Source organism: Helianthus annuus, chromosome 12, assembly GCF_002127325.2.
Source record: "Helianthus annuus cultivar XRQ/B chromosome 12, HanXRQr2.0-SUNRISE, whole genome shotgun sequence".
NCBI lineage: Eukaryota > Viridiplantae > Streptophyta > Magnoliopsida > Asterales > Asteraceae > Helianthus > Helianthus annuus.
The window spans coordinates 23,659,227-23,673,332 of NC_035444.2; the positions used below are offsets into that span (position 1 = coordinate 23,659,227).

The 14,106-nt window shown below is 37.2% G+C and overlaps 1 protein-coding gene across 1 annotated transcript; it reads right to left on the reverse strand.

Moving 5' to 3' along the window:
- Window positions 1–8,365: 8,365 nt before the first annotated feature.
- Window positions 8,366–9,157, reverse strand: LOC110892583 (extensin-2-like). The gene has a single exon (XM_022139740.1). The coding sequence runs from the start codon at window positions 9,155–9,157 to the stop codon at window positions 8,366–8,368; it is 792 nt and encodes a 263-aa protein (XP_021995432.1).
- Between the last annotated feature and the right edge of the window lie 4,949 nt (window positions 9,158–14,106).

Below are 14,106 nucleotides of genomic sequence, written 5' to 3' on the forward strand. Positions count from 1 at the left end.
AAACTGTTTTTGAAATTCTTGATTTTAATTCAAGTATCAAGTTAATGAACTTGTTTTATTTTCAGAAACACAATCAGCTTACTTAGATTTTGAAACTCAGCAACTCAGACATCGGTTTATCGAAAATAAAGCAGAAATCAAAATCTTTTTGTATTTTCTGAAAATATAAAGCAGTAAAGAAATATATACAAACATATTTAAAGACAATATTTTTGTTTAAATATGCGTCAGAGGATCATATCAGTTTTTGACAAGTCACAAGTACCGTTGAGCTTAGTTACACATTAAGAATTAAACAATTCACTTAGATTATCGATATACTGATCCACTTAAATTTTCATACAAATTTCAACTGATTCAGGATACGATTTAGGTGTTTTAAGAAACTTAACTCAATCATGTGTCCCACTTCGTGAATATACTCCCGTATCCAGATCCCAATATTTAGTCTTACAGGTGAGTATACCACAAATGATATCTGTAAGGGGTTAGATGTGAGGGCCGTGAGAGCTCAGGTTGATACTTCTGTATACGCAGAGAGATGACGGCTTCGACTTTTCGGTGTGTCCCCTTTAGAGGATCTTTTGATTACAATAGCAGCGACTATCAATTTTATTGTTTCATCAGCTTGCTGAGGGCGATGCTGTATTTCAAGCAATTGCGGAAAGTATTATTCGGGGACTAGGTCAGTACTTCCATACAGCAGAAGTCCCAGAATAATACCCCAGATATCACTGAGTATAAAGACCTAGTATCTCAGAATATGGGACCTTTCAAACAAGATTTCAGGGGTTACCTACATATCCAAGTAGTGTTCCCCACGAAATAAGCAAGTTTGAATTTAGGTTTATATCCCGAAAAAGTTTACTAAGTGTATAAAAACCTATCGACATATCATCAGTGAGACTGTTTAACGCTTATTAATTCTTTACAATTCTTTAGTATACCGTAACTGTCTACTGATGTACTATCATTTCCTCTTTTTACACAACAACTCAAATTTTTGAATTTTATCATGTTTTTGTATTTTTCAAATTTTCTAATGTTTTTGTATTTTCTGACAATTTTTCTCCCCCTAAAATGCAAAACCATTAAAAGAAATTTGACAAACCGACACTGATAGCTTTGTCTCGCCATCCATGTTCTACTAACTGTGCACTGAATTACACTAAAAACAGTAATTACCCCCATGATTTACAACACATTGATTTTAACAGTTTGAAAACCGTTTTTCAATCTGATGAATGTAATCATGTTTGTTCAGCCGTGAGGGTTTCGGCGTATTCAATCAACACATATTTTTGAAATTTTCTATTTTTTACAAGAATTAAAAACAAACATATTTTTGTTTTTTTTCAAATTTTAATAAACTAAATACATATTTTTGGTTTTTAAGTTTTTTCAAATTTTTAGGGTTTTAAAAAATATTGTTTATTTATGTACAGAAAACACATAAACTCCCTGTTTCAACCAACACAGGGTCCAGCAGCCTCTGCTTCCTCTTCATGTGCCAGGCTGCTCCAACTTTCACTTTTACAATCTTCAGAATTGTTGAGCACCTGCACATTCAACTAATTGAATTACTTGAACAATTTAGCCCAGGTCTGTTAGACCTTAGGCATTTCAACACAATAATTTTCATTCAATGCTGGAAATTCATTGTCATTTTTCACAAAAACTTTCTCAATTTTAACTTCAGCTTTCTCATCTTTTACCGAATCAACATGTTTCTTAACACTCCATGTTTGACCTTTCGGTGTACCACGTTTGTAAAAATGTGAATCTTTTTTAACACTTTGGTTTTGAACAACAACTTTTGGTTTCCAAAACTCTTGGGGTTTTGTCATATCAACTGATGTTTTCCAACTTTGTGTTGTTCTGAATCTGGGTGTGTGAGTATTCCAGGTCTGTCTTGAATCAAATATGTTCGGGTTTGATTTCCAATTTTAATTCGAAGCAAACTTGTTTGTGTTGTACCTCCAAGTTTGTTTTGAATCAAATCTGGTTGACCTTTGTCTCACATTCGCAGATTTTTCTTTCTCAGCATCAATCTTCTTGTGATCAACATCCACAGGTTTTAGATTTGGACACTTGCGTGCAAGATGTCCTTTTTGATCACATTTGAAACATGTTCTCATGGACACATCTTTGACCTGTGGTTGTTGCTTTTTCTTTTGTGCCTCAAACTCAGCATTAGACTGTCTCATTTTTAATTCTTTTTCTTCAGCTAAACTGTTTCCTTGAACAAAATTCATTTTTTCCTGATAATTTGGCGTCTCATTTTTGTTTTGATGTTGTTTCTTCTTATAACCCAACCCAGCCTTCATGTTTTTCTTCTTGAAACCAGGTTTGTTATATGAACCTTTACGACTCTTACCGACAAACTTTGAAATCTCAGACTTCTCAATCTCAACCATTTTGAAAACTTTGTCAACTTTTTCTGAAATCACATTCTGAATCGGGAGTACAACATCTAAGAATAATTTGTCCGATCCAATCATGGTATAAACCAATCCCTTTGAATCATCATTCAAATTTTTCTCGGATTTTATGTTTTTCAGATATGCATCATGAAGATTTCCTTCATCTTCATTCTGTGATTCAGATTTACCTGTATCAACCGACTCTTCTTTCAACACACTTTCAATGACTTTACCTACCACATCTGAATCATGAGAATCATCAGATTTGGAATAGGTTATGTCAATGTTGTCTGGCAATTGGTCTACCATGTTGAAAGCTTTTTCGACCTTTTCCTCATCATAAAATGCAAACTTTTCCGGTGGTGGAACTTGATGATACTCTGAACCAATACCTTTCTTGTTCTGCTCAGACTCACCATCACCCGGTTTTATATTGAAAATTCGTTCAAGCACATATGACGACACGTGGTAACTTTTTAACTTGTTGTTATCCTGTTCTAAATCAGCAATCTGTCGCTTTAGCTTAGCAACATCTTCTATATAGGAATTAACAACATCTTGTTTTATAGCATACATTCGTTTAAGCTCTTTGGTTGTTTCAGAAAGATAATTCATTCTAGATTGAGCATATTTCATTTCGTCTTTTACTTTATCATATGATTCTTTCATAACATGATATGATAATTTCATTGAGTCATATTCCTTTTTCATTTCTTGACAAGCAATTTCTTTTTGTTTGCATTCATTTTTCATTTTCAAAACATCTTCTTTCAAAACTTCATTTTCTTTTTCTAACTTTGTACGTTTTCTTGAAAGTTTTTCATCATTTTCGTTAAAAACCTTTTCTTTTTCTAACATCTCTTTGCATTTTTCTTTGAAAATGTTTTCGATTTTTGTGAATTCAAGTTCTCTTGTTCTGAATTGCTCATCTTTTTCAGTAAAAGCTCTGCACGGTTCCATGCATTTCTTGCACTGTTCAATTGGTTTTAAGACTTCAGAATCAGAATTTACCTCAGTGATTGGCACTTCGGTGTTTTCAGCTGCCTGTGTCTGCTTCATCTCATCATCATTCAGCTTTTCTTCAACACTGACTTCCTTACCATCATTACCTGCTTCTTTCTCATTCTCATTCTTTTCTTCCTTTTCTTCTTTCTTCACTTCTTCTTCAATTTGCTGTTCTTCAGTAACAGCTTCTTTCACAACTTCTGCTTCAACAACTGTTTCAGCAACCTTCTTCAAATTATCCACCATCTCTTCAACATTTTTCTTCATTCTCTCTTCATCCCTTTTTCTCAAACTTGACAACATAGCATATCTGATTTTTTTTCAAGCCTCTTAGCATATGTGTCATCTTTCATCACATTTCTATAATATTCAGCTCTCAACGGGACAACGAGAAGAACATCATCAAAGATTATGTCTTTCTTTGGAACAACTGGTTCACCTTCTCTGTTGTAGTAACATTCTCTCTTCTTATCCCATCTTCTGTTGCTGACAGCACTCTCATATTCTTCCTGCATGTCATCCGTTCTGTTGTGGACCACGTTCCATTCTTTGTAAGTCTTCTCACTCAAAATCTCTTCTCGAGTTCTCTCTTTTATTTCAGCCATGATGTTTTCTTCTTGAATCACCTTAAACGAACAAACAACAAGATTAGTTCAATCACTAACAATCAACTGAAACAAACTAGTATCCGATCGAGTGAGTCAACAAAAGTCAACAAAATGAGTATGTAACAATGGATCGGATGGGAATCTGCTTGGGCGAGTATCCGATACTTGACAAATCACCTCGGATTTCAAGAACCTGAATACAAACAAGTACGATCAGTTCAACACAAAACAAATACGTAAAAATATACGTTTGATGAAGTCAATCTAAGACTCGTGTCAAAGATTCGCAAACTCGTTTCACTATTGTTCAAGTTAAGATCACTGAATGAATGGGCCAAATTCGAATGAACCACGATATATGGGCTTTGAATGATTTCAACTCTATACACCAACTCTTAATTTGGGCCGTAACTTGTTCTCAAAGGAATGAAAACATAAACACATGCAAGCCTATTAATCTCGTGGCTAGCAAACAAATCACATGCAACTTTCAATGGTGACCGACAATGATTTTTACACCTCAAACCTGATTGGACCCCCTTTTTTTAGTCGATGTGGGCTTTAACGGTGATTGGGCCTCACTTTTGTATTTAGACACATGTAATTCTGATTTTTTTTATTTGACCGTTTACTTTATATCTCTGATTGGGCCTTTACTTTTTAAACAAATCTGATTGAACGTCTTCAGATTATCACTTAGCCGACAACTTCAACCACCATCACATGCAATTGGGCCTCAAAATTTTTAGAAGGATATACGATAGGGCCGCAAATTTTTAGTCACATGCAATCTTCAATTAATGGGCGACAACATTGATTGGGCCATATTAACCACAAAACTGACAACATTATATGATCACATGGGCCATTGTTATCTCTAATTAGATTGCCGACAAAGACATTCAACATATATCGGATCACATACAATCTACCTTGGGCCGACAATAAGCGCTGATTGGACCAATTTATCCTATAGGTTTCTTATTATTTAATGGGTCGGTGCTCAGCACATGATTGGGTTGATTACAATGAACACTTGTGATTGGGCCGATTCAATATCTTGGGCCAATATCTTGTAGTGGATCTGACACAATTTAGAAATCAACTTGAAGATAGCCGACAACAAATTCAAATGCTTTGATTGGACCACTTTCTACCACTTGCCGACAATTCAATTAGTATGTAAATTCTCATTTGACCGCAAAACCCACTAGTCGACAACAATGTTCAGACAATATGATGATGATGACAGTTAAGCGGATCTAATGATGAGCGGACCTAACGTGCTTTGTTACTAAAAGCGGAACTGTTATGTTTTTATGAGTGAACCTACTAATCGACTAATAAGCGGATCTAATGAGCGAATCTCCTCTACCACATAAGCGGACCTCCAATATGTCACAATAAGCGAATCCCTATGAGCGAACCATCAAAATAACATCACTATGAGCGGATCTGAATTGTTACGGTGAGCGAACCTATTGTTGTTCGAAAAAGCGAACCATACATGTAATTTGGAGCGGACCTGCAACTATGACAAAAATTCGAACAGAAAAACTTCGATTTCTCCTAAACCGTTGGAGTTTCGATCTGAAACTTGGTAGGGTTGTAGATCAGATGTTTACGCACAACATATCAAAAAATCAGACGATTTGGACCGTAGAAACCTGATCAATTTGATGATTTTCAGTAAAAACGTGAAAATATGAAAAAGATGAAGAAGAGATGAAATTCGGATCTGAATCTGATGTAATCCTGTGCGAAATCGTGTGATAGATCAGTGCAATCGAGCTCCTGCTCTGATACCACTTGTAGGACCGGTTTTTAATCCGAAACGATTGCGAAACGAACGTATAACGTGCGGAATCCGTACACGAACGCGACCTAACACACGTGATGTAATATAATCTGTGATTCTATTGATCAAATCTGAAAACGTACAAGAACCTGAATCACAAACACGAACTTTCTCTCTCTAGCTTCTCTCTCTAGCCTCTAGCTCTCCAAGATGTAAAATGGCAAAAGTCTCTAAACTAAACATAAAGCTCCTATTTATAGGCCTTGGCTTTTAATGAGATTTCTCATTAATTACAATTATGTCACCTTGCCTTTTTGACTAAGTATCACTAATATAACAATATAAATCTCGCTTTCTTCGGTTTCTGCTACGGACTAGATTGACGGAGGCGATAGACAGATAATGCACTAACAACTCTAGCATAAATATTATTGATGAGGAAGGTACCTGTTATGACGTTCTCGTCATTCACTGCTTCCCTTGCCTGCATCTGGAACACTCTGGCGTTGTTCTTCTTTGCCTCTTCAGACTTTTTCGCATTCTTGGGGCAGTTGGTTTTAATGTGCCCCTTTTCATTGCAACCATAACAGGTTGCATCTTTAATATTCCGACACTCCACAGATTTGTGCCCCTTTTTCTTACAAATCCCACATGGTTTGGCCTGTGGGTCTCGGTTGCACTTACCAAAATGCCTTTTGTGGCAGGTCTTGCACCTGGGCTTATCGCCCGATTACCCCTTCTTGGAACCAGAGTTCCCTTTACCTTTCTTGTTTGATTGAGAGGACTGATCATCCTCTCTTTTCCTCTTTCCCTCTTCAGAAGTCTTCTTCGCCCGACTCCTCACGATATCCAAGGTGAGGGATAATGATAGATCCACAGCGGATCTATAGGTTGTTGGCTTAGAAGCCTTAACATTCCCCTTAACTTCAGGGGCCAGACCACCAATAAAACGCGCAATGCGTTTGGGCTTAGGAGTGACTAGGTACGGTATAAGTTTTGACATGGAGTTGAAACTAGTCACATAGGATCTACAGTCCAGATCCTTCATCACAAGGGTGAGGAAATCAGTTTCTATACGCTCGACTTCATGCTGAGGACAATAAGTGTCCTTAACCAGATCAACAAACTTCTCCCCCAAAAGATTATACAAATGAACTTTCCCGGTGGACTGTACCAGTGCTTTCCACCATGTAAGGGCATCGCCCTTAAAAGATTGGGATACAAACATGACCACATCCTCCTTAGCGCAACCGCTAATGTCTATCATAGTCTCCATCACGTCTAACCATTTCATGCAATCTATCGCCCCCTTTTCTCCTGTAAAGTCCCTTGGCTTACAGGAAACAAAGTACTTGTAAGTACAACCTTTGGTGTGTCTAGGGGTTGACTTAAAGACTAACTGCTTCTTGGGTTCACTACCCTGGTTAGATGAGTGCAGAGACTCAGTCTTCTTATGAGTGTGTGGTTGAGAATGGGTTTTTGAGTGAGTTTGAGACCGAACAATACTCGGCTCTTTAAACTTAGCATCTACCGCTTGAGAAACTGCCGCGGTGATCATTGCTTGAAGTTCGGCACCAGTGATATTTATCCTGGTGTTGCCTTCTGCAGGATGACTGTTTGCTTCATCTGAGCCAGCCATTTCTGAATACTATAACAAACAATAATAATATTTAAATTATATATATAGATTCATCACATTGATGATCAGATGGCCATGGTATTATTTAAACCATTTAGACCATTTTAAATAGTAATTTAAAATCAAATAGAATACACTATTCTTTATGCTATTAAGCAGGGGAAGATAGAATTTCCACAACTGCAAATGTCGTGAAAGACATTTTATTTATCATTAAGCTCGTCTCGAAGGACATTTAAATAGCTTAGGAAGCTTGTCACATGGACGACTTAAGATCTGACCACCGATCTCTTGGATCAATGATCTTTCAAGGGTCGAACAAAGTTCATCGCCTTATTGACAAGAAGTTTATAAATTGAACTTTCGTTGTCATTATTACACCTTTGCTTATAGGCATACATCTCTAAAGGATGTCTTGGTGTACATATCATATTGATGTTTATTAGCCATGATTCGCATTGATCATATGGGCTATATATAATTTGGTAAGATCCAAGTACCTTTGGATGCTTGTGTGGTTTCTCGTACCGCACAGCTAAGAATGTCAACATGTTTTCAGATGTTAACAGAGATTTTCTATCTTAAAAAGGTTGTACCATCATAGCCAATTAATACTTTGGCTAGGTTATACCTCTAAGAGTTTCTTTGGCAGATCAATTATAAATTGAAAAGAGATAACAGGGTGTAATAAAATACACAATTAAAAACCAAAGTTAAAACTTCATTAACTGAAAACAAGTACAACTACCCTAAACGGGACTTAGAAAAGACAAACTACCCGCGCAGGGGCATACAGAAAGGAAAATAAGTCCACACAGGGACTTGATACAGAAACTAAACAAATGTCCTCACAGGGACACGATTACAAACAACCAAAAAAATTAACAATCCCCTACTTCTTCTTCCCTTTGATAAGGTTTGCAAGGCCTTTCATGAAGCTATTATGTTTCTCCTTATTTTTCCTAGCCTTGTGCTCAACCCTATCTAACCTCTCCAGGATTTCCTGAGTCTGTTGCTGCTGCTGCTGTGGAGGAGGAGGTTGTGGGTACGGTGGGTACTGATAACCCAGTACTGGATATCCAGTTGGAAGAACCGGAGGGTAAGAAGAAGGGTAAAGGTGGTGATACAGCGTAGCCGTAAGGTACGGGTCTTGAGATACATAGTCCGAGGGGTACCCCGATGGGTTTTCAAAAGGATTATACCTAGAAGAACCTGGGTAGGTTGGGATTGGGTTATCAAAACCCATAGGCGGCTCAGGTGGTGCATAAGAAGCTGGCGGAGGTTCAATCTCCGGCGCCGCATTCGAGGGCCCACCCATCTGGGGGTCCTCCGGAATAGGGGGATAAGAACTCGAACCCCGGGGAGAACTGAAACGAAGTCCTCCCCGTACGGACATACGCGCATTCCTCAATTGCCTCAGAGGCTCGGGAGGTGGCTGCGGTGGCTCCTCTACAGGAAGTGGCGGCGGTGAGACATCTTGGAGTTTTGGTTCAACCAAAGGTGGTTGGGCTGGAGAGTTATGGTATGATGGGGTAAAGAACCAATCAAAAGTGGCCATTTTCTCTTGGAACGAGTCGGGTCCATTATAAGGTGATCCCTGAAATGGAGATCCACTTGATATACTTATTGGGTGACCCGGCGTTCCGATCTGTATCTCCGGATCTGGATCATCGTCTGTTTCCATCCCCTGAGAGAAATAGTCTTCAGGGCCCAAGGGGTTGTAACCAAGAAAATCATTAACATGGTCGTTTGGGTTAAACTGTCCCGGGGAGTAGAGGGAATCAGAGTGGTGAAACGAATGGGATTGCAAAGATGGTGTGTGTAGGATCGTGTAGCGACCTGAATGAGTCGTTCGGAAGAGCTCTCGTATGTTTCAGAGGCGGAAACAAAGAAACACACTATAAAACAGCTTGATCTACACTTTAAACCTCTTGTATATTGATATTACAGCGTTTACAATTACAAGGAACACCGGCAATACCTCGGTATCAAATCTGGAATCGTTACAAATCATGACAGTTTGAATGCTATTTATACTAGCTATCTTATCGTTTGAACATCTTCAAACGGTCAACAATGTTTCAAACGAACCCCTATTCAAACGGCCAACAATTACATAACAAATTCAAACGGTTGACTTCATTCTGATTGGTTCTTTAAATGGTTGCCTTTCATTTGACCTTCAAATGAACTTTCATGTGATTGGACCATTATAAGGCAGCTTCCTATTGGACCATCAACCATTTTATGTCTTCAAAAGGCCAACATGGAGTGATAGTTCTTCAAACGGTCAACTTTCATATTACACTTTCAAACGATTGGACCAAGCTTATTTTTGTCTTTATTATAATGATGCAATTATGATGTCACTCATGTGATGTCATTGATATGATGTCATCATTATATATGATGACATCATGCCTGATCAGATCCGCAACGAAACTGAGACTCGACATTAGACGAAGAGGACAGATGAGTGCACCAACAGACTCCCCCTCAGATGTTGACGAGTCTTAAGTGTCGAGTCTTCACAATCTCCAGTCTTGATCTGTCTCTGAGCTTCACTCTCAGTCTTTTCTTGCAGGTCTTCAGACTCCCCCTTGCGATATGCTGGCATTTCTTCAGATCATCAGCATTATCAGCATTAAAATCGTTGTCTGTCTTTCCATCTCACAGATTTTCATATTATTCTGCAAAAACTCTACCTCAAAGTAAAATTTCTCTCACATACATATTTCAATCATAAACTCATGCACTAACTCCAACTCACTTCTCAATAAACACAACGATTTTCCAATCTGATGAACCACTTTAGGGTTAGATTATGAAAACTTTTAATTCCAAACATACACTCCCCCTCAAATATTGCTCATCATGTTTAGCACTTGGAATTTTGAAAATTAGCTCTTCAATACCAGTTGTCGAAAATATTTTTGAGTTTTTCAAAAGTTTATGCTAAAACACACTGAAAATCTTTTTGGATTTTGGAATGAAAGAAACTGAAATGCAGATAAAAAAATATATATACAAACAATATTTTTGTGAGTTCGTGTAAGAGGATCATATCAGTTTATGAGACAAATCACCAACACCGTTAAGCTTTAATTCATTTTAAGTTCTAAACAATTCACCTAGATTGTCAGTATATTTGTCCACTTAAATTTTTACACAAAGTTCAATTGATCCGAGATACGATATTAATGTTTTAAGAGCTTAAACTTATCCGTGTGTCCCACTACTTGAATATACTCCCGTATCCACATCCCAATATTCAGTCTTACAGGTGAATATACCACGGATGATATCTGTAAGGGGTTAGGTGCGAAACCGTGAGAGCTCAGGTCAGAACTTCCGTTCAGCAGAGAGATGACGGCTCGACTTTTGGTAGGTCCCCTTTAGAGGATCTTTTTTACAACAGCAATGACTATCAATTTTATTGTTTCATCAATTTGCTGAGGGCGGCGCTTTTTCAAGCATTTGCAGAAAGTATTATCCGGGGACTAGGTCAGTACTTCCATACAGCAGAAGTCCCGGGATAATACCCCAGATATCACTGAGCATAAAGACCTAGTATCTCAGAATAAGGGATCTTTCAAACAAGATTTCAGGGTTTACCTATATATCCAAGCAGTTTTGTTAACCCACAGAATAAGCAAGTTTGAAATTTAGGTTTATATCTCGTCACAATCTACTAAATGTGTAAAAATCTACTGACACATCCGCAGTAAGATTGTTTATCACTTTTAAACTTTCTAATTCTTTAGCATGTTGTGATAGTCCACTGATGTACTATCATTTCCTCTTTTCACAACGAAACTTATTTTAGAATTTTATCATGTTTTTGGCTTTTTCAAATTTTCTAATGTTTTTGGATTTTCTGAAATTCTTACTCCCCCTAAAATGCAAACACATTAAAGAAAATTGAAAACAAACTATACAGAAATATGACAACCGATATCAAATCGCATCAATTCGCCATTCACTAGGCACAAACAATCTGAACTCCCCTTTTCACAAACCATTTTCTCATTGAGATTTCAAAACACCTAAGTTTGTTTTAATCAAAATGATTTTTCCGGAAAATGAGTTTGTTTTTACCACTTGTAAGTTTACCACTTGTTTAAGTACGGGGATATGGTTCATCATCTTGTCAGTTTTATCAAATATAGTAAATCAAGTACAAATTATGTCCTTGATTCACTGATTGCAATCAAGCAACCTCTAAACCACTTGAAAGAATAACCACTTGTAGGTATGTCACTTCTACACAAACCATTTTACCAATCAGAATGCCGATTCCCACTTCGCACTTACCAACCTGGAAGCTCCGGCGTAGTCATTCAACCTGTAAAGTTTTAACAATTTTAAGAATTTTTCATACAAACTCATAATACATGAATAATGCCGATTCCTGATCCACGATTACAAATTTGGGATCTCCGGCAAGTCAGGTTTTTCAATCGAAGAAAATGTCCACCTAAGCGTGACCAGCCTTGGGTGATTTCAATTCAGATTTTGTTGGGGTGTAAGTTGCTTTCTTTTTGGCGTAGAAATCTTTTACCCCTTTCACCTTCCCATCGACCATCTTTCTGAAAATCTTCTTTACTTTCCCATTAAATGCTTTCTCAACATCAAAATTATCTTTTTCAGAAAAATCCTGATTTGAGATTCCAGTCTTTCCAACTTTTCTTTTAAAATTCTCAGTCCTCAATGGTGGAAAGTTCTCATCATCCATTGAAGGAACTGAGTTTTCATCACTCTCATCAAACTGTGGCTCCTCTGATTTTGTGGAATCAGATTCATCGCCAGATTTTACCTCAGATTTCTTAACAACCCATTTTTGGTTGTCAAGTTTCACACTTCGCCTGTAAAATCTCTTCGAACATTCACCAACTTCAAATGTTGAATTTTTGAAAACTTTAAATTGTTCAGTTGGTGGTTCAGTTTTATCAACTACAACTTGTTTCAATTTTCCAGAAACTCCCTGTTTTGTGTTCGTCGCTTTCGGACAGTTCCATGCAATGTGACCGGCTTCATTGCATCGGAAACAGGTTCTGGTTTCTTTCTTCACATAAGCTCCATTCTTTCTCTTCTCGGCAAGAAATTCTTGGTTAGATTGTTTCCAGAATGTGCTTTTTGCTTCCTCTTCCGAGCTTGTACCTGAAATGAATTGTGTATTTGTTTTAGAAAATTTTTCATTTTTATAGTTTTCTGGTGGAGTAAAACCAAGACCTTTCTTTTTGTAGCTACGATTTTGGTTTGGTTTCTTTTGAAAACCCGAACTAGAATTGTAACCTTTTTTTCTTGTTTAGTCGTTGTTGAACTCCTGAGGTGTAAAATTTAGGTTTTGCAATAAGATTTTCATCTTTTATTTCAGAAACATTAATTTCTGTTAGTTTGAAAACCTTTTTAATCATTTCTGGTTTAACACCTCTTATTGGAAATTCTTTATCAAAATATAATTTGTCAGAACCATTCAAAGTATATGCAACTTCAAACGTTTCGTCATTTAAATTAGATTTTGACAATAAAAACTCTTTACTGTAAACCCGTTTTCCCGATGATTTTGAACTCTTTTCGGACGAACTCGAACTCCTGACTGACTGACACGAACTTTCGGACTCGGACTTTGACTCTGACTCCTCATCCTTATCCAACACCTGATCAACCACTCGTTTTATCAGTTCGGACTCATGATCTGTGTCGGACGCTGTGAACGTGACGTCAATATTATCCGGTAAAACATCGGTTATCTCGGATTCTAGCTTAATATTGACCGCCTGTTTTAGTTCTTCCTCATTAGGTTTTGTAAGCGAGTACCCTTCCCAAATCGGAGGCGGACACTTATTATAACAAACACCCTGTTTCTTACCAGTATCCTTTCTCTTCTTTGGTTGTTCATCTTTAAATGCCTCGAAACCTTCAACTGTTGGATAAATTCTATCGATTATGTAGTCACAACCTTTGTAACTTTGCAGCAATCTTCTGATTCTTTCATTCTCAGCTGCTTCACTATCCAACTCTTTCTTCAACTTTGCACATTCTTCTATGTACATGTTGATCTCTTTCTGCTTTGTCATCATTGTTGCATTTAGCATCTTCAAAGCTTTTTCTCTTTCTGAGTTAGTCTTCTCCAGACCATTCACATGCCTATTCAATACATCATATGACTTTTTCAGGTTCTTTACATCGAACAACAATTGTTCTTTCAACTTTTCTAACTCACTAAACCTCTCATCTTTTTCTATACATTGTTTACAAGACTCTAAACATGTAAGACAGGGTTTTGTGACTTCAACGATCTTTTCGACTTCAACTCTCTTTTCAACTTCCACAATCTTCTCAATCACTTTGACTTCTTTCATTTCCTTTGCAGCTTTCCTCTCTTTCAGTTTCTTCAGTTTTTCTGCAAAATAAAATTCAAAGCTATCAGAAGATAAATGAGTTTTTCCAATATTAATCTGTTCAATCTCTTCATCACTATCACTTGTTTCTGATGAACTGTTTTCAGAAGAAACAGATCCTTCATCTTCACTCTTCTCTTCATCAGATAATACTTCCATCCATTCCTTCAGCATTTCTGGCTTTCGAGTAATATGTGCAATGAACGCTTTAACATTTGAATCAGCTGGA

Coding starts and splice junctions, on each gene's coding strand:
- LOC110892583 (XM_022139740.1), bottom strand. CDS start 9,157: ATGGAAACAGACGATGATCCAGATCCGGAGATACAGATCGGAACGCCG.